We start from the raw sequence: 24001 nt of genomic DNA, 5'->3' as shown, positions 1-24001 counted from the left end.
TAGGGCTGGGTGCTAACATACAAACACAGAGCACAGAACTGAGGGAAACTAAGGGTTTAAATACAATCAGGGGAAACGAGGCACAGGTGCAAATAATAATGGGGAACAAGGAAAAAACATAAGGTCAAAAAGCACAATGGGGGCATCTAGTGACCAAAACCCGGAACAACCCTGGCCAAATCCTGACAGAATTCCCCCCTAGGAACGGCTCCTGACGTTCCTACCAGCTCTCTCAGGGTGGAGGGCCCTGAACTGACGAATGAGGTCAGGGTCCAGGATGTCTTTGGCAGGAACCCAGGAGCGCTCCTCGGGACCGTAGCCTTCCCAGTCCACCAGATACTGCCAGGACCGCTGCACCCGGCGGGAATCCAGTATCCGATGGACGGTATAAGCCGGCTGGCCTCCAATGACACGAGGCGGAGGGGGAGGTCTGTCTGCCGGGACAAGGGGAGAAAAACAACAGGTTTTAACAATGAAATGTGAAATGTGGGATTAATCTTAAGGGATCTGGGTAAGTGTAGGCGATAAGAAACTGGGTTAACTCTCCTGGCAACCTTGAAGGGACCGATGTATTTTTGGGACAGCTTGCGAGACTCCACCCGTAGAGGTAAGTCTCTTGTGGAGAGCCAGACTCTCTGGCCGGGGCGCAGGGTAGGCCCGGGACGGCGACGTCTGTTGGCTTGTTGTTGGTACCTCTGTGAGGAACGCATAAGATTAAGACGGGTCTTCCTCCACATAAGCCGACAGCGTCTGACGAACTTCAAGGCTGAAGGCACTCTGACTTCTGCCTCCTGGTCCGGGAACAATGGAGGAGCATAGCCAAACTGACACTCGTGCGGGGACATACCAGTGGAGGAGGAGTGCAAGGTGTTGTGCGCGTGTTCGGCCCAAACAATAAAGGATGACCATGTGGACGGGTTGTCACGAGTCATACATCGGAGGGTGGTTTCCAGCTCTTGAATCATCCTCTCTGTTTGGCCGTTGGACTCCGGATGGTACCCTGAAGATAGACTGGCAGAAGCCCCCATGAGTTGGCAGAAGGCCTTCCAAAACCTTGAGGCGAACTGGGGACCTCTGTCAGAAACCATATCTTGAGGAATGCCGAAGACTCGGAACACATGATTAATTACCAACTCAGCCGTTTCCTTGGCAGAAGGTAACTTAGTCAGAGGGACGAACCTGGCTGCCTTTGAAAACCTGTCGAATATGAATAGGATAGTAGTATTGCCATGGGATGGAGGAAGTCCAGTAATAAAGTCCAATGAGATATGGGACCAGGGTCTGTGGGGAACAGGTAAAGGGTGAAGGAGTCCTTGAGGGCGGAGGTGAGAAGATTTGCCCTGGCAGCACACGGGGCAGGCATTGACGAAAGTGGCAACGTCTTCTCTTATGGTAGGCCACCAGAACTTACGCTGGATGAACTCCAAGGTGCGACCTACGCCCGGATGACAGGTGAGGCGAGAGGAGTGCCCCCACAGAAGGACCTGAGTCCTCACTGCCTTGGGGACAAACAACCGATTGGCAGGACCTCCTTTCGGGTCCGGTTCGCTAGCTTGAGCACGTCTCACGGTATCCTCAACTTGCCACAAGATCGGAGCCACAATCTTAGCAGCAGGAAGGACAGGCATGTCCGTGTCATCTCGAATGGCAGGAGCGTAGACTCGGGACAGGGCATCCGGTTTGAGATTCGTCGACCCGGGCCGATAGGTGAGGATAAACTGGAATCGATTGAAGAAAAGAGACCATCTAGCTTGTCTAGAGTTCAACCGCTTCGCCTGCTGGATATACTCCAGATTTTTGTGGTCCGTAAGCACTTGAAACGGGTAAGAAGCCCCCTCGAGCCAGTGTCTCCATTCCTTCAATGCCATCTTAACCGCTAGGAGTTCACGATCCCCCACATCGTAGTTCCTCTCAGTCGGGGTAAGCCGGTGTGAGAAGAAAGCGCACGGATGAAGCTTCTTGTCTTCACCCCTCTGAGACAGGACAGCTCCAACACCAACCTCTGATGCGTCTACCTCCACCACAAATGGTTCATCCGTAGTCGGTAGTATCAGGATGGGAGCAGAGAGAACACGCTGCTTGAGTCCTTGGAAGGCCGTCTCAGCTTCTCTTCCCCACAAAAACCTTGCATTGCCACCCTTGGTTAAAGCTGAGAGAGGGGCTGCCACCAAGCTGAAGTTCTTGATGAACTTGCGGTAAAAGTTTGTGAAGCCCAGGAAACGCTGAACTTCCTTAACGGATTTGGGGGTGGGCCAATCCGCTACCGCCCCTACCTTCCTGGGGTCCATTTGGACTCGACCGGGTTCCACTACAAATCCCAGGAATTGTACTCGGGATGAATGGAATTCATATTTTTCCGGCTTAACGTACAGATGGCTGTCCAGGAGGCGTTTGAGTACTTGTCTGACATGCTTAGTGTGTTCTTGAAGGGAGCTCGAAAAGATGAGGATGTCATCCAAGTAAACAAACACAAATATGTTAAGCATATCCCTAAGCACATCGTTTATGAGCGCTTGGAACACCGCTGGGGCGTTGGTCAGGCCGAAGGGCATCACCAAGTATTCATAGTGACCAGTAGGCGTGTTGAAAGCGGTCTTCCACTCGTCACCAGGTCTGATTCGCACAAGATGGTATGCGTTCCGCAGGTCAAGCTTAGTGAAAACAACTGCTTCCTGGAGCAGCTCGAAGGCTGTGGCCATAAGGGGTAGCGGGTAACGGTTACGGACGGTTATGGCATTGAGTCCCCGGTAGTCGATGCAAGGACGTAATCCACCGTCTTTCTTGGCCACAAAGAAAAACCCTGCTCCCGCCGGGGAGGTGGATGGACGCATGAGGCCTGCTTCCAGAGCGTCCTTGATGTAGGTATCCATAGCAGCTCGTTCGGGTGGAGATAGGGAAAAGATCCGACCCCTGGGGGCAAGTGCCCGGAAACAGGTCGATGGGGCAATCGTAAGGTCTATGGGGTGGTAGCATGGTGGCCCTCTGTTTGCTAAACACCAGTTTGAGGTCATGGTAACACTCGGGAACTCAGGTCAGGTCGATGGATTCTAAAGACTCGGGAGTAGAACTCGGGGAATTCTGGAAAACACAAGTAGCTTGGCACGTAGGACCCCACTGCTTGATAGTGCCCACAGACCAGTCGATGTGAGGGTTATGGCTGTGAAGCCAGGGGTATCCAAGGACGAGAGGGAACTCGGAACAGGAGATCAAATGAAAGATCATCAATTCCTGGTGTTGTGAAACTGAAAGTCGCAAGGAGGTAGTGACATGAGTGACAAGTCCAGATCCCAAAGGGCTTCCATCCAATGTAGTGACCCTCATGGGTTCACTTAGAGGTTCAGAGGGAACGCCATTCTCCTTCGCCCAGACACCATCCATGAAGTTACCTGCGGCTCCAGAGTCTACCAAGGCTTGAAGGTGAAGCTTGTGGTTGTCCCAGGAGAGGGTGACTGGAATGAGCAGACGGGAGTTGGACGGATGGGAGGAGGTTATGTTTCCCGTTACAGTTCCCCCGGTCTGTACGGGACAGAGCGTTTCCCTGGAGCCCGGGACACGTGGAACGGAAATGGCCCGGTTTGCCGCAATATAGACAGCGTCGCTCCCTCATCCGGCGGTCTCTCTCAGCCTGGGAGATGCGTCCAATATGCATGGGTTCCGATGGAGCCAGCGAGGATAAAGGTGGGGACTCGGAGCTGGGACTGATATGGGGCTAGAGGTCTACGGTTGAGTTCTCTCTCTCTCAGACGCTGGTCAATGCGTGAGGCCAACTTGATCAGGGACTCGAGATTGTCCGGTGGTTCCCGAGTGGCCAGTTCATCTTGGATAGTGTCGGAAAGGCCTTTCAGAAAGCACACCGTGAGCGCCTCGTTGTTCCAGCCACTTGCTGCTGCCACCGTGCGGAACTGGATGGCATAGTCCGTCACGCTGCGCCAACCTTGGTGGAGAGTCAGGAGCTGTTTGGCTGAGTCAGAACCACTGCTTGGGCCTTGAAACACTCGTTTGAATTCCTCAGCAAAGGCAGAATAGCTGGCACAGCAGGAACTATGGGCATCCCACACAGCAGTAGCCCAGGCCAGGGCTTTTTCCGACAGCAGGGTGATGATATAAGCGATCTTAGACCGGTCGGTGGGAAACGACGAGGGTTGTAGCTCAAAGGAGAGAGAACATTGGTTGAGAAACCCTTTACAAGCACTTGGATCACCTGAGAACCGTTGGGGAGGTGGAAGACGAGGTTCAGCCAGGGGGTTAACTGCCATGGGTACGTGAATCTGAGGTACTGGGACGGGAACTGTTGCCGGGGTAAGACGATCAGATATTTGCTTAATGGAAGTCAGCATCTCCGACAGAAGATGAGAATGTCTAGCCATTAAGGCCTCTTGCTGAACCAGGGCGGCTTCGTGGCGTTGGACAGTCCCCTGGTGGTGGGACAGCATGGCAAAAAGGTCCTGGGAACTGGCTGCCTCTGGGTTCATTTTTGGCTCTGTGTTTCTGTCAGGACCCGGTTACGAACCTGGGTCTCCAGAGTGAGAAACAGTCACTTAACCAACTGAGCCACGAATAGTCAGCAGAACCCAGAAGATGAGGCAGACACAGCAGTACTTAAGACGGTGTATTTAATAAAGTAAAAAGGAGAAGTCCTTCAATACAAAAAATGGCAAATCCAAAAGGTGGTAGGAATAGCACAAAAAAGCCTCAAGAGATACTCAAAAACAAAAACAGAATTCCACAAGAGCATCCACCGGAATCGACAAGAATACACAGAACACTAGGGCTGGGTGCTAACATACAAACACAGAGCACAGAACTGAGGGAAACTAAGGGTTTAAATACAATCAGGGGAAACGAGGCACAGGTGCAAATAATAATGGGGAACAAGGGAAAAAACATAAGGTCAAAAAGCACAATGGGGGCATCTAGTGACCAAAACCCGGAACAACCCTGGCCAAATCCTGACAATAGCTTAGTCTCATACATTTACATATTACTGGAAATGGGCTTCATGGGTATCAGACCATTTGTCATGTATGGGATGTGAATGTGACTCTGTAGCCTGCAGTGCTGTAGGTGCATTGTCTAATTCATATAAATGACACCTTTGCCACATTTTAAAGTGTATAAAGAGTTATTTATTCATTTCTATAGTAAAGGACTTGTAGGATAAACCTCTTTTATGTATCTCCAATAAAAAGCCACACTTGAACACAGTCTAATCCCCTGTCTGGTTTGCATCCCAAATTGCACCCTATTCTCTATTTAGTGCACTACTTTTTACCAGGGGGCCTATAGGTAACAGGGTGCCATTTGGGATGCATCCTTGGTCCTCTGTATAGATTGGGGCTGAGATACAAAGCCCTGCTAAAAGGCTCCCTTGACTCTCTGGGTCTTTGTTCAAAGTGGAGAGCAATGTACTTGCTGTTTTAAAAGGGCCTTTTCAGCTAGGCCGTAAACCGATCCTGGGCCTTGCCTAGCTGGGGTGTGCCCAGGACGTCTAGGGTTTACCTGGGGGACTGAGCAGGTGGATGTGGGATTGGGTGGAGGGGAGGGGATGGAGGACAAAGAAAGAGACCGGGGGATGTGGGAATGGGGGGAGGGAGGTGGAGAGGTGGAGGAGAAAGAGAGAGAGAGGGAGAGAGAGAGAGAGAGAGAAAGGAAGGCAGCTGGTCAGTAGGAGTGAAGCGAGGGATGGAGGGATGGATGGTAAGAAGAGAAGGCTGAGAAAGGACAAACAAACAAAGGTGCGGATGAAGGTTGCGCGTTTGTCCCCTCGTTGATTCTCTGGTGAATTAATTGTATCAGCCTCTTTCTCTTTATAAACTTCTCTTTCTCTCTTTTATCAAACGTTGTCCCTGAAAGGGGAGGACAGCCTATATACTGTATGCAAAGACAAGAACGAGCCTAAAGTAATGTGATGCTTACTGGGATAAAGACAGTGTTGTGTGAATACTCTACAAGCAGAAATATTGCATACAAGACTGTAAAACTGAATATTAGCCTAAAGCGGAATCTGATTTGGAGCCAAAGGTCCAGAGTTTTGCCTGGGGCAAGTCACAAGTCTTCTGAGAACCCCCGCTTCCCTCCCACCGCAATTAGGACGAGTTTCATCTGTGACAGGCCTTTTCTGATTGACTGTGGCCTCTGCAGCGATTAGGCCCTACTGCACACCATAATTACGGCTCTAATTGGCAACGCTTGGGGAACATGATGTGGGCAAGGGGCATGCATTATGATTGATAATTCATCAAATCCATCTCCGGTGTGATGACATTCATTAACCTCTACTAGCCTATGTGCTTCTCTCTCTCTCTGCGTAAACGAACCCCTGTAGCCTCTGCCAAGGCCTTATCAGTCTGGACTATTCATTTAGTCATACTTCAGATCAAGCCCCTGCACGCTATGCAGTTGTCTTGCAGCTTCCTTCCCCCACATCTACAGATGAAGGCTCCGTCACAAATAGAATCCTATCCCCCACACAGTGCACTACATTTGCCCAGAGCCCTATGACCCTGGCCAAAAATAACGCACTAGGGAATAGGGTGCCATTTGGGAGGCGTCGGGAGAATTATTTGGGCATTGCCAATAACAGTTAAGCTCCTAGTCATGTCAGAAATGGACAGAACCTGTTGAGGATTAACCCATAAACAGTCTAGGCTTTTGTGCCACAAGCAAGAACTCATCTCTGGTATGAGATTCTCTCCCTGGAGAGAAAGAGAGTGAGAGAGAAAGAGAGAGAAAGTGAAGATTAGATGGGTTTTTACAATGAATGTTCTCATTCAGAAACGGTAGTGTCTCATCAGTTTCAAAAGCTGTCAGGAATTGTCTTTTCTATTTTACAATGTAGTTTTGGGGGGGATTCTTTAAAATGGTGAGTCATAGCCTATGGATGGAGGCTCTGGCAGATGTGCACTGACTCGAGGAAGTGTCACTAAAACGTTATTATTCATCAAACGTTATGTTACTTTCTGTTACAAATACAATGTTAAAATTGGTATGTGGATTTAAACAATAAAAACCTTACTAAATCCCAACGGGATTTAATGTGTCCTCTCTACTGTTAATTTGTCATTCAAATTACGCACAATGCCTTTACCGAAGGGAAGAGGCGGAGTGATTGCAGTGATGAGGGAACGAATGACACATATCTCCTCCCTTCCGCTGGCGCTGAAACCCGAGAGAGAAGTGACAGGTAGGAGGACCGTTGTGTAGCTACGAGACCAGACAGACTCACATAAGACAAAAATGTCAAACTCATGAAAGAAAATGGTTCATAGAAAAGTCGACAGTTGGTGAGAGAGACCGTTATAAAAGATTTGATGGGAAGTTGCCAGAAAAATGCATATCAGTTTGAGAATACACTTTACAACTTCGATGTGGATCATTTCATATTTATTAAGGTCACAATGAGTGGCCAAACTTTTTTAAACTTAAAATTGTCATAACAAAAATGAATTTATAGCCCATATAAAATACGTGGGGCAAGTGTCAGAATGATTTGTCAACGGAAGGCGCTTGTCATTGGAGGATGATCACTAAATTAGATCAGAATACACTACAGAAGGAAGTTGTGGATGTGTTCAACGGGTCGAGACATAATACCCCCTTGATCACAGACACTTTCTATCTCTCTTCAAATGAAATAGCCTACAATCTCAGTTCATCATGCACAGAAGGAGGATGCTTCAGGCACTCCCTGTTTTTATATTAATGTTCTTCATCGTTTTAATCGTGGACTTTCAACTAAGGACGCGGAATCTCCACAAACTCAATTCTATTCACAATCCGTTCGGGGAAGACTTACTGCGCTCGATTCAAGAGACGCCTCTCTCCGCGGCAAAGGAGTCACCAAAGCCGGTCAGGTTTCCTCGACAACCCGCCGCTGTCTCTACTATGAACCAGACTGTTGGTGGCTTACAAGCGGAGATACAGAGAAGGAGAGACACGTTGAGGGCTTTGGAACAGAGAAGGGTTGTCATCACTCCATCCCTGTTGAGGTTAACGGACATCTTCCTCGCGGTGAAGAGCACCGGGAGGTTCCACGGCACGCGCCTCTCTCTCCTCCTCGAGACGTGGATCTCCAAGACCAAGGAGCACGTGAGTGTGATTGATTGGTCCAGCACGTATTCATCAACGTTTTCTAAATGTTACCTAATGTTATAGGGTACTTTGACGGGGGACCATTCAATTATCAAGTAACATTGAACTTTTTTGTGATAAAGTAGCCAACAAATGTAAAAAATACTCATATCACTGTCTTTTTGCTTTACTAGTTTAGAGTCATTTTATTGCAATAACCTAGATATCACTGATTAGTGACATGGGATAACCAATAGCCTCAATAGTCCCATTATGCACAGTTGGTAGGTGTACAGTGGTAACATGGTAGGTGCACAGTGGTAACATGGTAGGTGCACAGTGGTAACATGGTAGGTGAACAGTGGTAACATGGTAGGTGCACAGTGGTAACATGGTAGGTGCACAGTGGTAACATGGTAGGTGCACAGTGGTAACATGGTAGGTGCACAGTGGTAACATGGTAGGTGCACAGTGGTAACATGGTAGGTGCACAGTGGTAACATGGTAGGTGCACAGTGGTAACATGGTAGGTTCACAGTGGTAACATGGGAAGAGGTCTACAGTTATTACATGGTAGATGCACAGTGGTAACATGGTAGGTGCACAGTGGTAACATGGTAGGTGCACAGTGGTAACATGGTAGGTGTGCAGTGGTAGCATGGGAAGAGGTCTACAGTTATTACATGGTAGGTAACCTAACAGTTATTGTTCAGTTCTTAGGGCCAGAGGGCCTGTTGATTGAGAAACACCTAATTTAGTCACTATGGCCCAACTCAGCTGGTCCTCTTCCTGTTTTGAACAGTCATGTTCTTTACAGAACAAAGCAGCACTTCCTACTTCACTACTTTCTACACTGAGTCAACATGACTGGGGCTTTTCACTATCAGACTGTGTATGAGCGTTATAGTGAAGCATATGTGAGGAGTAGTCTAGTAGTCCCATTGATGTTGTGTTAGGTTTGGCTGTATAGTAAGGGTCGCAAATTACCCACACGCACGCACACACACACACACACACGCACGCACGCACGCACAGATATACATGGGGTACTTTTTATTGTAAAAGTTGTCAAACACATACTTCATTTGCAGTTGGCACTTATCATTCCATGTTTGGTTCTCATAGACAGTGATAGTGTTCCCAATACATGTTTGGTTCTCATAGACAGTGATAGTGTTCCCAATACATGTTTGGTTCTCATAGACAGTGATAGCGTTCCCAATACATGTTTGGTTCTCATAGACAGTGATAGCGTTCCCAATACATGTTTGGTTCTCATAGACAGTGATAGTGTTCCCAATACATGTTTGGTTCTCATAGACAGTGATAGTGTTCCCAATACATGTTTGGTTCTCATAGACAGTGATAGTGTTCCCAATACATGTTTGGTTCTCATAGACAGTGATAGTGTTCCCAATACATGTTTGGTTCTCATAGACAGTGATAGTGTTCCCAATACATGTTTGGTTCTCATAGACAGTGATAGCGTTCCCAATACATGTTTGGTTCTCATAGACAGTGATAGTGTTCCCAATACATGTTTGGTTCTCATAGACAGTGATAGTGTTCCCAATACATGTTTGGTTCTCATAGACAGTGATAGTGTTCCCAATACATGTTTGGTTCTCATAGACAGTGATAGCGTTCCCAATACATGTTTAAAACACATTGTTCCACCCAGGTACCTATTACTCAAAATATGAGGCACATTTTACATGTGCCTTTTCTCTGAAGAAGTAGGCAAACGTCAGCGATTTCTTCAGGTCATAAAAACATCTCTAGACTTTCTCATCAGCTAGTGATTCAGATGGACAGACAGGGTGACTCGTGGTTTGGTCCTCAGCAGATATTAACTTTAGTCTTAGTTTTAGAGAAGTGAAATCATGAATTCTCTCTCTCTTTTACCCGTCTCTCTCTCTCTCTCTCTCTCTCTCTCTCTCTCTCTCTCTCTCCCCCCCGTCTCTCTATTCAGATGAGAGTCAGAACGGAAGCTCTGTAGAACCTCAGAGGAAATGTTTTCCCTCCAACAGTGTTGTCATGGCTACTATCTACAGATGATGTGTATATAGTCTAATGTTGCTTATTTTCATTTCTTACAAGTGGAACTTTAACGCAAAGATCCTGGCTATTTGTTTTTCTCGAACCTAACACACACATGCACAAACACACACGCACACACACACACACACACACACACACACACACACACACACACACACACACACACACACACACACACACACACACACACACACACACACACACACACACACACAGTTCTATGTTCTCTTCATGGACTTCCTGTTCTCTGACCAGTTTCCGTTTCAGCATTGTTGCCTTGCGGCTGTGGCGTCACCCTGGCACAGACAGCAAACACACAGACACACACAGCATCCTGTAGTAGTGTTGTGTTGTGTGTGTGTGTGTGTGTGTCAAAACAACACAGCACAAAAGATCATCCATGTACTCCTGTCCATACTTCATTAGAAGAGACAGATAATCTATCCAAATCTATCCAGCTAAGTTTTACAGCATGAGTAAAAGAGACAGATTTATCCTCTCTCTCCCTCTCTCCCTCTCTCTCTCTCTCTCTCTCTCTCTCTCTCTCTCTCTCTCTCTCCCTCCCTCCCTCCCTCCCTCCCTCCCACCCTCCCTCCCTCCCTCCCTCCCTCCCTCCCTCCCTCCCTCCCTCCCTCCCTCCCTCCCTCCCTCCCTCCCCCTCCCTCCCTCCCTCCCTCCCTCCCTCCCTCCCCCAGTCAACTCCCACTGTCTAGTTTACGAGCCACTGCCAGCCATCTTGGCTCTTCAGCCTCTTTAGCCCAGGCAGAATGATAGGGGCCTAGCGGACATTATGGAGCCGTGGTGCTAGTGCAGTTGCCTGAATTATGACTGTCAGGGAGGAAACTAATGACACAGGGCCTCTGGGTCCTGAGTCAAGCAGCGCCTCTTTTGGTTTCATCACCAGGGAATCGATCTGTGAATTACTCCTCCTTTGAACGAGTGATGGGATGGAGGGATGCGGAGGAGAAGAAAGAAAAATACCCACAGGGGGCTAGGGGGAGGAGAGGAAGAGGAGGGCTGTAAAATGGCTGAAGTGAAGATTTAGAGGTAGCTATACTCAATATGAGAGGTAGAGGGAGGCTGTACTGTTGTTTCAATGGAGATAGATGGAGTGCAGATCACATGGGTGTGTGTGTGTGTGTTGTCGTGGGAAGACAGGGCTATATGATAGATACATGCAGTTCATCTAGTGCACTAAAGCTATTAAGGCGATCACTTAGGTTAATGTAAAGCCGTGGGCAGGCACACACACACACACACACACACACACACACACACACACACACACACACACACACACACACACACACACACACACACACACACACACACACACACACACACACACACACACACACACACACACACACACACACACACACACACACAGAGAGAGAATGAGAGATAGGGAGAGAAGGAGAGAGAGATATAGACAGGAGGAGAGGAGCTGCTCTATTATATTACACACCATGGTGAATTACACCCCATAAAACACTGTTTTATCCCCCCAGAGGCTGCTCTATTATATTACACCCCATGGTGAATTACACCCCGTAAAACACTGTTTTATCCCCCCAGAGGCTGCTCTATTATATTACACCCCGTGGTGAATTACACCCCGTAAAACACTGTTTTATCCCCCCAGAGGCTGCTCTATTATATTACACACCGTGGTGAATTACACCCCGTAAAACACTGTTTTATCCCCCCAGAGGCTGCTCTATTATATTACACACCGTGGTGAATTACACCCCGTAAAACACTGTTTTATCCCCCCAGAGGCTGCTCTATTATATTACACCCTGTAAAACACTGTTTTATCCCCCCAGAGGCTGCTCTAGTTTACATCCCAAATGCCATCCTATTCCCTGGATAGTGCACTATATTCAGAATAGGGTGCCATTTGGGACGGTCCTGTCACCTGAGTTTTATAGCTTTACTGTAATGGTTTGATAATGCTTAGGAGAGAGTTGAAACAGACACACATCCTCGTCTTGCTATCTCTTCTCTCTCAGATGAAAGAGTACCAGACACTGAGGGAACAACACCTTTTCCTCTCACCCATTTCCACCCTCTCCCTCTCCTATCTTCCCTCGGTCCCCCTTTCACTCCCTGCACTCCACCCCCATCACTTCCAATGGAAGATTGGATCAGCAGTCAGTCACTGTCCATATCAGTGTGCGTGTGTGTGTGTGTGTGTGTGTGTGAGAGAGAGACTGTGTGGTGATATTAGAGTGGGACACCTGCTCATTAAACATCTTATTACAAAATCATGGGCATTAATATGGAGTTGGTCCCCCTTTGCTGCTACAACAGCCTCCACTCTTCTGTGAAGGCTTTTAGCCACAAGAACATTAGTGAGGTTGGGCACTGATGTTGAGCGATTAGGCCTGGCTCCCAGTCAGCGTTCCAATTCATTCCAAAGGTGTTCAATGGGGTTGAGGTCAGGGCTCTGTGCAGGCCAGTCAAGTTCTTCCACACCGATCTCAACAAACCATTTCTGTATTTACCTCATTTTGCCCCATTCCCCAAACACAGATTATTTCGTCGGACTGTCAGCAACGGGTGTGGCTGAAATAGCCGAATCCACAAAATTGAAGGGGTGTCCACATACTTTTCTATATATAGCGTATCTGTAGTTTCAGTGTTTGCTGTTGTTGCTAGTCGTGACCAACAGAGGTCAGTGGTGGACCAGCTACACAGTGCTGTACTACTGTAGGGAAATAGAAATAGATAGCATGCCGTTTAGATCACTGAGTCTGTTGGTGAGAGAGAGAGAGAGAGAGAGAGAGAGAGAGAGAGAGAGAGAGAGAGAAAGAGAGAAAGAGAGAGAGAGAGAGAGAGAACAAGCTTTCCGAGTCTACAGAGGAAGTGTTGGGAGCAGAAGTCAAGGCTTTGTCATCTCCCAATGGGAGGGTAGTGTTGCTGTGTCATGCTGCCTTCAATGTAATGGCAGCGAGGGTCAAAGGTTCAAGTGGGTCTGTGACTGTGTGTGTGTGCATGTCTTCCCTCCAGCTAATGGTGCAGCCTGTTTCTGTCAGTAGTAATCTGTCCTCCATTATTTCGCTGCGTGTGTGTGTCCGTGTGGGGGGGCTGTCTGTGTGAGGGGGTGTCTGTGTGTGTGTGTGTGTGTGTGTGTGTGTGTGGGGGGTGTGTGTGTGTGTTATATCTCTCTCTCTCCTCCTCTCTAGACGTTCATCTTTACAGACACGGAGGATGAAGACATCACCTCCAGAGGTAGGTCTTCAGCTCCACCAATCACAAGCAAGGAGAGACTTGTTGTATTAACAGTTGTAATGATTAATAGTTGTTTATTAGACAACAGTTCCAGTTTTAATCTCATTTAAGTCTCATGTCAGAGTGTTGTAAAATGAACACATTGATAGGTGCTCTGACTGAAATTATTTTTTTATACAGGTTACAATGTGATTGTGACAGATTGTCCGTCGGACCACAGTCACCAGGCTCTGTCCTGTAAGATGTCTGCTGAATATGACCACTTCATGGCCTCCGATAAGAAGTGAGTGACCAGCCCAAACTAGACAGAGAGAAACACATAGACTATCACTTTACAGGACATAGATATACTATCACTTTACAGTACATAGATAGTCTATCACTTTACAGGACATAGATAGATTATCACTTTACAGGACATAGATAGTCTATCACTTTACAGGACATAGATAGACTATCACTGTACAGGACATAGAGAGACTATCACTTTACAGGACATAGATAGTCTATCACTGTACAGGACATAGAGAGACTATCACTTTACAGGACATAGATAGATTATCACTTTACAGGACATAGATAGTCTATCACTTTACAGGACATAGATAGACTATCACTGTACAGGACATAGAGAGACTATCACTTTACAGGACATAGATAGACTATCACTTTACAGGACATAGAGAGACTATCACTTTACAGGGCACAGATAGACTATCACTTTACAGGACATAGATAGACTATCACTTTACAGGACATAGAGAGACTATCACTTTACAGGACATAGAGAGACTATCACTTTACAGGACATAGAGAGACTATCACTTTACAGGACATAGAGAGACTATCACTGTACAGGACATAGCGAGACTATCACTTTACAGGACATAGAGAGACTATCACTTTACAGGACATAGAGAGACTATCACTTTACAGGACATAGATAGACTATCACTTTACAGGACATAGAGAGACTATCACTGTACAGGACATAGCGAGACTATCACTTTACAGGACATAGAGAGACTATCACTTTACAGGACATAGAGAGACTATCACTTTACAGGACATAGAGAGACTATCACTTTACAGGACATAGATAGTCTATCACTTTACAGGGCATAGAGAGACTATCACTTTACAGGACATAGAGAGACTATCACTTTACAGGACATAGATAGACTATCACTTTACAGGACATAGAGAGACTATCACTTTACAGGGCATAGATAGACTATCACTTTACAGGACATAGATAGACTATCACTTTACAGGACATAGATAGACTATCACTTTACAGGACATAGCGATCACGTTAAAAATTAGAAGTTGTAAAGTTCCAGACATTTTTATGAACATTTTGTATGAAACTGTAGGGTTTGACTTCAAGCCTGATAGAAGAAAGGGCAGAGACAATGTCCCAGTGTTTAGTTTGGAATCAAGCCTTGGTTGTAATTAGAACAGAGGAAAGGGATCAACTGTTCACTTCAGTTTGGAACCGATTCCTGTGTTGTCCCCTCTCCTTCCAGGTGGCTGTGTCATGTTGACGATGATAACTACGTGAATCCTGGAGCTCTTCTCTCCCTGCTCTCAGCCTTCCCCCAAGACGGTGATGTCTACGTGGGCAAGCCCAGCCTCGACCACCCCATCAAGGCCCATGAACTACTGGAGAGCAACAAGACAGTACGCTCCCACCATGCACTGCATAGAGCCGAAAGCTATATTCTAATGAACAATACAATGCTTTGTTCTCGTGGTATGTTAAAGATACATTTGAGAACTTTGGGGCCTACTAAGTAGTCTCTAAACCTCCCACTTTGGGGCCTACTAAGTAGTCTCTAAACCTCACACTTTGGGGCCTACTAAGTAGTCTCTAAACCTCCCACTTTGGGGCCTACTAAGTAGTCTCTAAACCTCCCACTTTGGGGCCTCTAAGTAGTCTCTAAACCTCCCACTTTGGGGCCTACTAAGTAGTCTCTAAACCTCCCACTTTGGGGCCTACTAAGTAGTCTCTAAACCTCACACTTTGGGGCCTACTAAGTAGTCTCTAAACCTCACACTTTGGGGCCTCTAAGTAGTCTCTAAACCTCACACTTTGGGGCCTACTAAGTAGTCTCTAAACCTCCCACTTTGGGGCCTCTAAGTAGTCTCTAAACCTCACACTTTGGGGCCTACTAAGTAGTCTCTAAACCTCCCACTTTGGGGCCTACTAAGTAGTCTCTAAACCTCCCACTTTGGGGCCTCTAAGTAGTCTCTAAACCTCCCACTTTGGGGCCTACTAAGTAGTCTCTAAACCTCCCACTTTGGGGCCTACTAAGTAGTCTCTAAACCTCCCACTTTGGGGCCTACTAAGTAGTCTCTAAACCTCCCACTTTGGGGCCTCTAAGTAGTCTCTAAACCTCCCACTTTGGGGCCTACTAAGTAGTCTCTAAACCTCCCACTTTGGGGCCTACTAAGTAGTCTCTAAACCTCCCACTTTGGGGCCTCTAAGTAGTCTCTAAACCTCCCACTTTGGGGCCTACTAAGTAGTCTCTAAACCTCCCACTTTGGGGCCTCTAAGTAGTCTCTAAACCTCCCACTTTGGGGCCTACTAAGTAGTCTCTAAACCTCCCACTTTGGGGCCTACTAAGTAGTCTCTAAACCTCCCACTTTGGGGCCTCTAAGTAGTCTCTAAACCTCCCACTTTGGGGCCTACTAAGTAGTCTCTAAACCTCCCACTTTGGGCTGGATGTGTCAATGTGTAGGTCATACATGCACAATGTATAACCAAAATGACTGTCTTACGTCAATTAGTCACAAAATCCCCTAGTTTTAAACATTTCACTAAACATAACCCTAACCCACGTGGGCCAGCCCTCTAGTATTTCGTGTTCCAGCCAATGAGCTTCAAGTCATTCCACATCTCTCCTCTTTCAATTCACTTCTCATCAGGAATGGAGGGATGGAAGGACGAAGGGATGATTGTAGATCTATCCATTCATGTGGTTTTAGTCACTGTGGAGTGTTTTTCTAACCAGAGGGTTGATTGGTGATTGGCATGTTATTGGTTATTGATCTAAGAACCATGTCATCAAGTGGACGTGTCAAAGACACCCCAGGGGATAGGCTGTCAAGCAGCAGGATCGGTCGATTCGATTGGTTTAGAAACAGACATGCTCACACTAGATAAACGTGTGTCTTGTATGTGTGTGTGTGAGTAAGTGTGTGTCTCATTTACAGTAGAATGAATGACTGTATTGAGCCCAAGTGTATCTTAGTTCCTGAGAGTCTCTCTCTCTCTCTCCTCCTCCTCCTCCTCCTCCTCCCTGGTTAGAGTGTAGATTTAGTGTTGACAGTAGGACAGGCCTCAGACTCCCTAGAGAAAGGGAACACAAGGTCGGAGGAGATGAGGATGAGAGGAGGGGAGGAGAGGGGGACTCCAGAGAGGGAGGAGGAGAGGACCTTGGGAGAATGATGATACACATACCTGTTGTGATTTACACTGCTGTCACGGCAACCGATACAAATCAAATCAAATGTTATTTGTCACATGCTCCGAATACAACAGGTGTAGTAGACCTTACCGTGAAATGCTGAATACAACAGGTGTAGTAGACCTTACAGTGAAATGCTGAATACAACTTGTGTAGTAAACCTTTCAGTGAAGTGCTGAATACAACAGGTGTAGTAGACCTTTCAGTGAAATGCTGAATACAACAGGTGTAGTAGACCTTTCAGTGAAATGCTGAATACAACAGGTGTAGTAGACCTTTCAGTGAAATGCTGAATACAACAGGTGTAGTAGACCTTTCAGTGAAATGCTGAATACAACAGGTGTAGTAGACCTTTCAGTGAAGTGCTGAATACAACAGGTGTAGTAGACCTTTCAGTGAAATGCTGAATACAACAGGTGTAGTAGACCTTTCAGTGAAATGCTGAATACAACAGGTGTAGTAGACCTTTCAGTGAAATGCTGAATACAACAGGTGTAGTAGACCTTTCAGTGAAATGCTGAATACAACAGGTGTAGTAGACCTTTCAGTGAAATGCTGAATACAACAGGTGTAGTAAACCTTTCAGTGAAATGCTGAATACAACAGGTGTAGTAGACCTTTCAGTGAAATGCTGAATACAACAGGTGTAGTAGACCTTTCAGTGAAATGCTGAATACAACAGGTGTAGTAGACCTTTCAGTGAAATGCTGAATACAACAGGTGTAGTAAACCTTTCAGTGAAATGGTGAATACAACAGGTGTAGTAGACCTTTCAGTGAAATGCTGAATACAACAGGTGTAGTAGACCTTTCAGTGAAATGCTTACTTACAAGCCCCTAACCAACAATGCAGTTTTAAGAAAAATACCTACAAAAAGAAAGAGAAAAGTAACAAATAATTAGAGCAGCATTAAAATAGCAGTAGCGAGGCTATATGCAGGGGGTACTGGCACAGGGTCAAGTTGCGGGGGCACCGGTTAGTCGAGGTAATTGAGGTAATATGAACATGTAGATAAAGTTATTGAAGTGGCTATGCATAGGTAATAACAGAGAGTAGCAGCAGAGCAAAAGAGGGGGGGGGGCTGGCAGTGGTGTGGAGAGGGGGGAATTGCACATAGTCTGGGTAGCCATTTGATTAGATGTTCAGGAGTCTTATGGCTTGGGGGTAGAAGCTGTTTAGAAGCCTCTTGGATGTAGACTTGGCGCTCCGGTACCACGGTAGCAGAGAGAACAGTCTATGACTTGGGTGGCTGGAGTCTTTGACAATTTTCAGGGCCTTCCTCTGACACCGCCTGGTATAGAGGTCCTGGGTGGCAGGAAGCTTGGCCCTGGTGATGTACTGGGTCGTACGGCAACTGCTCGGAGATCGAGCAGTTGCCGTACCAGGCAGTGATGCAACCAGCCAGGGTGCTCTCGATGGTGCAGCTGTAGAACCTTTTGAGGATCTGCCAAATGTTTTCGGTCTCCTGAGGGGGGATAGGTTTTGTCGTTCCCTCTTCACAACAGTCTTGCTGTGCTCGAACCATGTTAGTTTGTTGGTGATGTGGACACCAAGAAACTAGAAGCTCTCAACCTGCTCCACTGCTCAACCTGCTCCACTACTCAGCCTGCTCCACTACTCAACCTGCTCCACTACTCAACCTGCTCCACTGCTCAACCTGCTCCACTGCTCAACCTGCTCCACTACTCAACCTGCTCCACTACTCAACCTGCTCCACTGCTCAACCTGCTCCACTGCTCAACCTGCTCCACTACTCAACCTGCTCCACTACTCAACCTGCTCCACTGCTCAACCTGCTCCACTGCTCAACCTGCTCCACTGCTCAACCTGCTCCACTACTCAACCTGCTCCACTACTCAACCTGCTCCACTGCTCAACCTGCTCCACTACTCAGCCTGCTCCACTGCTCAACCTGCTCCACTACTCAACCTGCTCCACTACTCAACCTGCTCCACTACTCAACCTGCTCCACTGCTCAACCTGCTCCACTACTCAACCTGCTCCACTACTCAACCTGCTCCACTGCTCAACCTGCTCCACTGCTCAACCTGCTCCACTACTCAACCTGCTCCACTACTCAACCTGCTCCACTGCTCAACCTGCTCCACTGCTCAACCTGCTCCACTGCTCAACCTGCTCCACTACTCAACCTGCTCCACTACTCAACCTGCTCCACTGCTCAACCTGCTCCACTCCTCAACCTGCTCCACTACTCAACCTGCTCCACTGCTCAACCTGCTCCACTACTCAACCTGCTCCACTGCTCAACCTGCTCCACTGCTCAACCTGCTCCACTGCTCAACCTGCTCCACTACTCAACCTGCTCCACTGCTCAACCTGCTCCACTGCTCAACCTGCTCCACTGCTCAACCTGCTCCACTGCTCAACCTGCTCCACTACTCAACCTGCTCCACTGCTCAACCTGCTCCACTGCAGCCCCGACGATGAGATACACAACAACTCCCACCATCTGATTTTCATGACAAATACCAGACAAATAACAGATATATTGTCCGTTTGACAAATGCTACACAAATATAAACATACACAATCTCCTTGCTCATCACTTACAAGACAAATAGCATACAAAATGTCACTTTTATAAATGCTTAAAAGTAGCATATGCCAGACTCATAGCAGAGTCAGAGAGAACTGAGAAAGTCTCTCGTTGTAAGTACATCACAGAATAAGCTGAGTTTGAGGGCCACTGAGGACACAGAGAGAGTTGTATCATCGTTGTGGATGGAGGGAGTTTCCTCCACCTGTTCTAGCACATCAACCTTTACATGGTTCATTCTGTCTGGAAGGTGGAAGTCTCTGCTCTGTTCATGTCTTGTATTGAAGCTAACTGTTCCAAAGAGAGGTGCCGTTCTGCTTGGTGATTGACTGTGTGTGTTTCTAGAAAGAGGTGCCGTTCTGCTTGGTGATTGACTGTGTGTGTTTCTAGAGAGAGGTGCCGTTCTGCTTGTTGATTGACTGTGTGTTCTTCTAGAGAGAGGTGCCTGTTCTGTGTTCTTTTAGAAAGAGGTGATTGACTGTGTGTTTCTTTGCTATTGACTGTGTGTTCTTCTAGAAAGAGGTGCCGTTCTGCTTGGTGATTGACTGTGTGTCTTCTAGAAAGAGGTGCCGTTCTGCTTGGTGATTGACTGTGTGTTCTTCTAGAAAGAGGTGCCGTTCTGTTGATTGACTGTGGTGATTGACTGTGTGTTCTTCTAGAAAGAGGTGCCGTTCTGCTTGTTGATTGACTGTGTGTTCTTCTAGAAAGAGGTGCCGTTCTGCTTGTTGATTGACTGTGTGTTCTTCTAGAAAGAGGTGCCGTTCTGCTTGGTGATTGACTGTGTGTTCTTCTAGAAAAAGAGGTGCCGTTCTGCTTGGTGATTGACTGTGTGTTTTTATTTCTAGAAAGAGTGCAGTTCTGGTTTGCCACGGGAGGAGCAGGCTTCTGTCTGAGTCGCAGACTAGCTGAGAAGATGGCTCCATGGGCTAGGTGAGGAGTGTGTGTGTGTTTGGGTCAAGAGGGAACTCTAGTCCATGTGAACAGGTGTGTGTGTAGGGGTTTGTCTGTGTGAAAGATGGAGAGTCAGAGAGTGTACATTATATATGTGAATGTATGTGACAGTGTGTGTTGGGTCATTGGACATATAGTCTGTGTATATGCTTGTCTTTATGTGACGGTATGTGTGACAGTCCGGTCTGGGTTTGAGGAATGTGGGTGTATCTATATCTGACTCTGTGTGTGTGTCTACCTGTGTGTCTACCTGTGTGTCTACCTGTGTGTCTACCTGTGTGCCTACCTGTGTGTCTACCTGTGTGTCTACCTGTGTGCCTACCTGTGTGTCTACCTGTGTGTCTACCTGTGTGTCTACCTGTGTGCCTACCTGTGTGTCTACCTGTGTGCCTACCTGTGTGCCTACCTGTGTGTCTACCTGTGTGTCTACCTGTGTGCCTACCTGTGTGTCTACCTGTGTGTCTAGTGGTCCCAGGTTTGAGCAGACGTCAGCAGTGATCCGTCTGCCAGATGACTGTACAGTCGGCTTCATCGTAGAGAGAAGACTGGGGATATCCATGGTCCACAGTGCAATGTTCCACTCTCACCTGGAGAACCTGCTACTGCTGACGCCCAGCAATATACCTCTACAGGTCAGGCACGCACACACACACACACACACACACACACACACACACACACACACACACACACACACACACACACACACACACACACACACACACACTTAGCAATGTACCTCTACAGGTTAGATACACACATACACCCATGGATGTACGAATGCACACACACACACACAAATCATTTCTGCCTCATGTAATGTGTTTCCTCTCCTCTAAGTTGTATGGTGTGTGTTCTCTAGGTGACTCTTAGTTATGGGCTGTTTGAGAACAAGATGAACAGTGTGGAGCTGAATAGACTCTTCTCCAAGGAGGATGATCCCTCCAGGTCAGTACCAACCTGTCCCCAGGCCAAGAAACCTTGACAGAAACCACGCCAGGGTTGCAATATGCCAGTAATGTTCCCCGAAATCCCTTTCCACAAATCCTGGTTAGTGGATTACGGAATTCCTTGCTTATTCCCTCCTGATTCCTGTCGTTTTACAACCGGGATTTCTGGAAAACGTTTGGTAAAGTTACCAGTATCTTGCAACACGACACCAGACTCTAGAGGGGGAGATCCTTCTTCTCTGCCTGCTACAAGTTCAACACGTCCCAACATTTAGAATGGAACAGAAACATTGTTGTGGCAGCTATGTGCTGTACATATAGGTAGGGGTAAAGTTACTAGGCAACAGGATAGACAATAGGCAGTGGCAGCAGCGTATGTGAAAGTGTGTATGTGTGTGTGTGGCATCAGTGTGCATGTAATGTGTGTGTGTGTATATACGGTATGTGTGTGTGTGTGTGTGTGTGTGTGTGTGTGTGTATATATGGTATGTGTGTGTGTGTGTGTGTGTGTGTGTGTGTGTGTGTGTGTGTGTGTGTGTGTGTGTGTGTGTGTGTGTGTATATACGGTATGTGTGTGTGTGTATATACGGTATGTGTGTGTGGGCATATGTAGTGTGTGTGTATATACGGTGTGTGTGTATATACGGTATGTGTGTGTGTGTGTGTGTATATACGGTATGTGCGTGTGTGTTGGTGTGTCAGTGTAAGTATGTGTGAGTGTGTGTGCGTAGAGTCCGTGCGAGTGAGTTAGTTTAATAAAGGGTCACTGCAGGTAGTCCGGATAGCCAGTCTGGTTTAGCAGCCTCATGGTTCGGGGGTAAACGCTGTCCAGGGTCCTGGTAAGGCTTGTAATGTATATGCATGTGTCCTTTATAGATGCTGTAAAATGAACAGTCATCTCACTTGTCGATTCAATGTTCATTCACTGTATTTCTGCACGTTTAATAATTATATATTTTGTCATATTGAATGTTCTGTCATTCTTTACAGGTTTAAGACGGTCCACTGTCTACTCTATCCACTGACCAGCTGGTGCCCTTGAAGACTCCAACTCCCAGCAGCACCGGTGCCTCCTGAGACTTTCCCAAATGGTGTCAGCACTTCCTGGATTCTCTGGGTGTGTCTCAATAATCAATCTTTTCTCCTGAAGTGTACACTCGTTTACTACTTCCAACAAATCTAAAAGTGACGGGTTGGTCGAGGTTTGGGCTAGTGGGAGTTTCACCCTTGCGTCTTACCCCGGTCATTAACTTTGAAATCAGTGTACAAACTTTGGGAGCAAGGAGAGATAATTGGGACACAGCCCTGGTTTTACATGGAAATAACAGGGACGACAAGCACTAGTCTGGTGCAGAATGCAGCCTACACTTCCTGTAGCCTATCAACGTATTCTAGGAGTTCTAGGAGCCCTCCAGAGCCCTTACCAAGACTAGGAGCCCTCCAGAGCCCTTACCAAGACTAGGAGCCCTCCAGAGCCCTTACCAAGACTAGGAGCCCTCCAGGGCCCTTAACAAGACTAGGAGCCCTCCAGAGCCCTTACCAAAACTAGGAGCCCTCCAGAGCCCTTACCAAGACTAGGAGCCCTCCAGGGCCCTTAACAAGACTAGGAGCCCTCCAGAGCCCTTACCAAGACAGCACTTGCATCATTTATTTGCAGGTGTGTATATTTGTTGAACAGACACCAAAATAATTATGAATATACCCATTTTAATAGATTTGTAAAACTTCTTATGATGACCTCTGGTGAAACTCACTGCTGTAAAATATCTGCCATTTTTTGAATCTGTTCTGTTATGAAAACTGTTTTGAAATTGTTGGAAAGGCGTGTTTTTATTTAATTTTAAGACCTTGTTTAACTTTAAAAGTGTATTCACGTCCCAGTCTGGGCTGTCTGTACATAGTTCCTGGTTTCTGCAAAGCCTGAAAGAATCAACATGGTTTACACAGCCTTGAAGGAGAGGTGTGTGTTGAGCTGCTTTGTGTGTATTGGAGATACAGTGTGTGTGTTTGTGTGTGTGTGTGAGACAAGGAGAGTGTGTCAAACGGAGTGTGTGTGGGGGGGGGGGCCTTAAGGGAGAAATTATATTAAAATCTATATATTACTAGTATTCTTTTTTTAAATGAAGCCCAGCTCATGAGACCCCTGGACAATGTGAGGCCTGAGGCAATTCCCTCTTCTGCCTAATGGTCTGCAATTGCAGATGGCACACACCACAACCACTTCAGATTCAGGCTATGAGCAATGATTTAGACCAGGTGTGTGTGTGTGTGTGTGTGTGTGTGTGTGTGTGTGTGTGTGTGTGTGTGTGTGTGTGTGTGTGTGTGTGTGTGTGTGTGTTTGTGTCATATGAAGGAGAGTGAGTAGATCTGAGCTACAGATGACAAACATGATTTGCTGGGTCGTAGCGGTTCAGGACTCTCAGAGGACTGAGAGGGATACAGGGAATCGGTGAAGGGTTAAATAAGATTGGGGATTGTGATTGACAGTCTGTGTGTGTACTCTCTGTGTGTCTATCTCCAGTGGTGCATGGACACCACTCTTCCCCCATGTTCTCCCAGAGGTATACACAGAAACAGTGAGGGGTGTACTCAACCGTCACCTCAAGGCCACACACTATGTGTGTGTGTGTGTGTGTGTGTGTGTTTGTGTTTGTGTTTGTGTGTATGTATCTCTGTGTGTGTATCTCTCTGTTTCTGTGTGT

General features: G+C 46.9%; 1 protein-coding gene across 1 annotated transcript; it reads left to right on the top strand.

The window, feature by feature from the left end:
* Window positions 1-7154: 7154 nt before the first annotated feature.
* Window positions 7155-23379, top strand: LOC135535854 (beta-1,3-N-acetylglucosaminyltransferase manic fringe-like). The gene is made up of 9 exons (XM_064962274.1): window positions 7155-8088; window positions 13323-13368; window positions 13549-13651; window positions 14898-15051; window positions 19561-19565; window positions 20248-20328; window positions 20816-20981; window positions 21212-21297; window positions 22290-23379. The coding sequence occupies exons 1-9, from the start codon at window positions 7657-7659 to the stop codon at window positions 22339-22341; spliced, it is 1125 nt and encodes a 374-aa protein (XP_064818346.1). The 5' UTR covers window positions 7155-7656; the 3' UTR covers window positions 22342-23379.
* Window positions 23380-24001: the final 622 nt, after the last annotated feature.

Source organism: Oncorhynchus masou, unplaced genomic scaffold, assembly GCF_036934945.1.
Source record: "Oncorhynchus masou masou isolate Uvic2021 unplaced genomic scaffold, UVic_Omas_1.1 unplaced_scaffold_521, whole genome shotgun sequence".
In the NCBI taxonomy this organism is placed as follows: Eukaryota; Metazoa; Chordata; class Actinopteri; order Salmoniformes; family Salmonidae; genus Oncorhynchus; species Oncorhynchus masou.
This window is presented reverse-complemented; position numbering and strand designations above follow the sequence as displayed.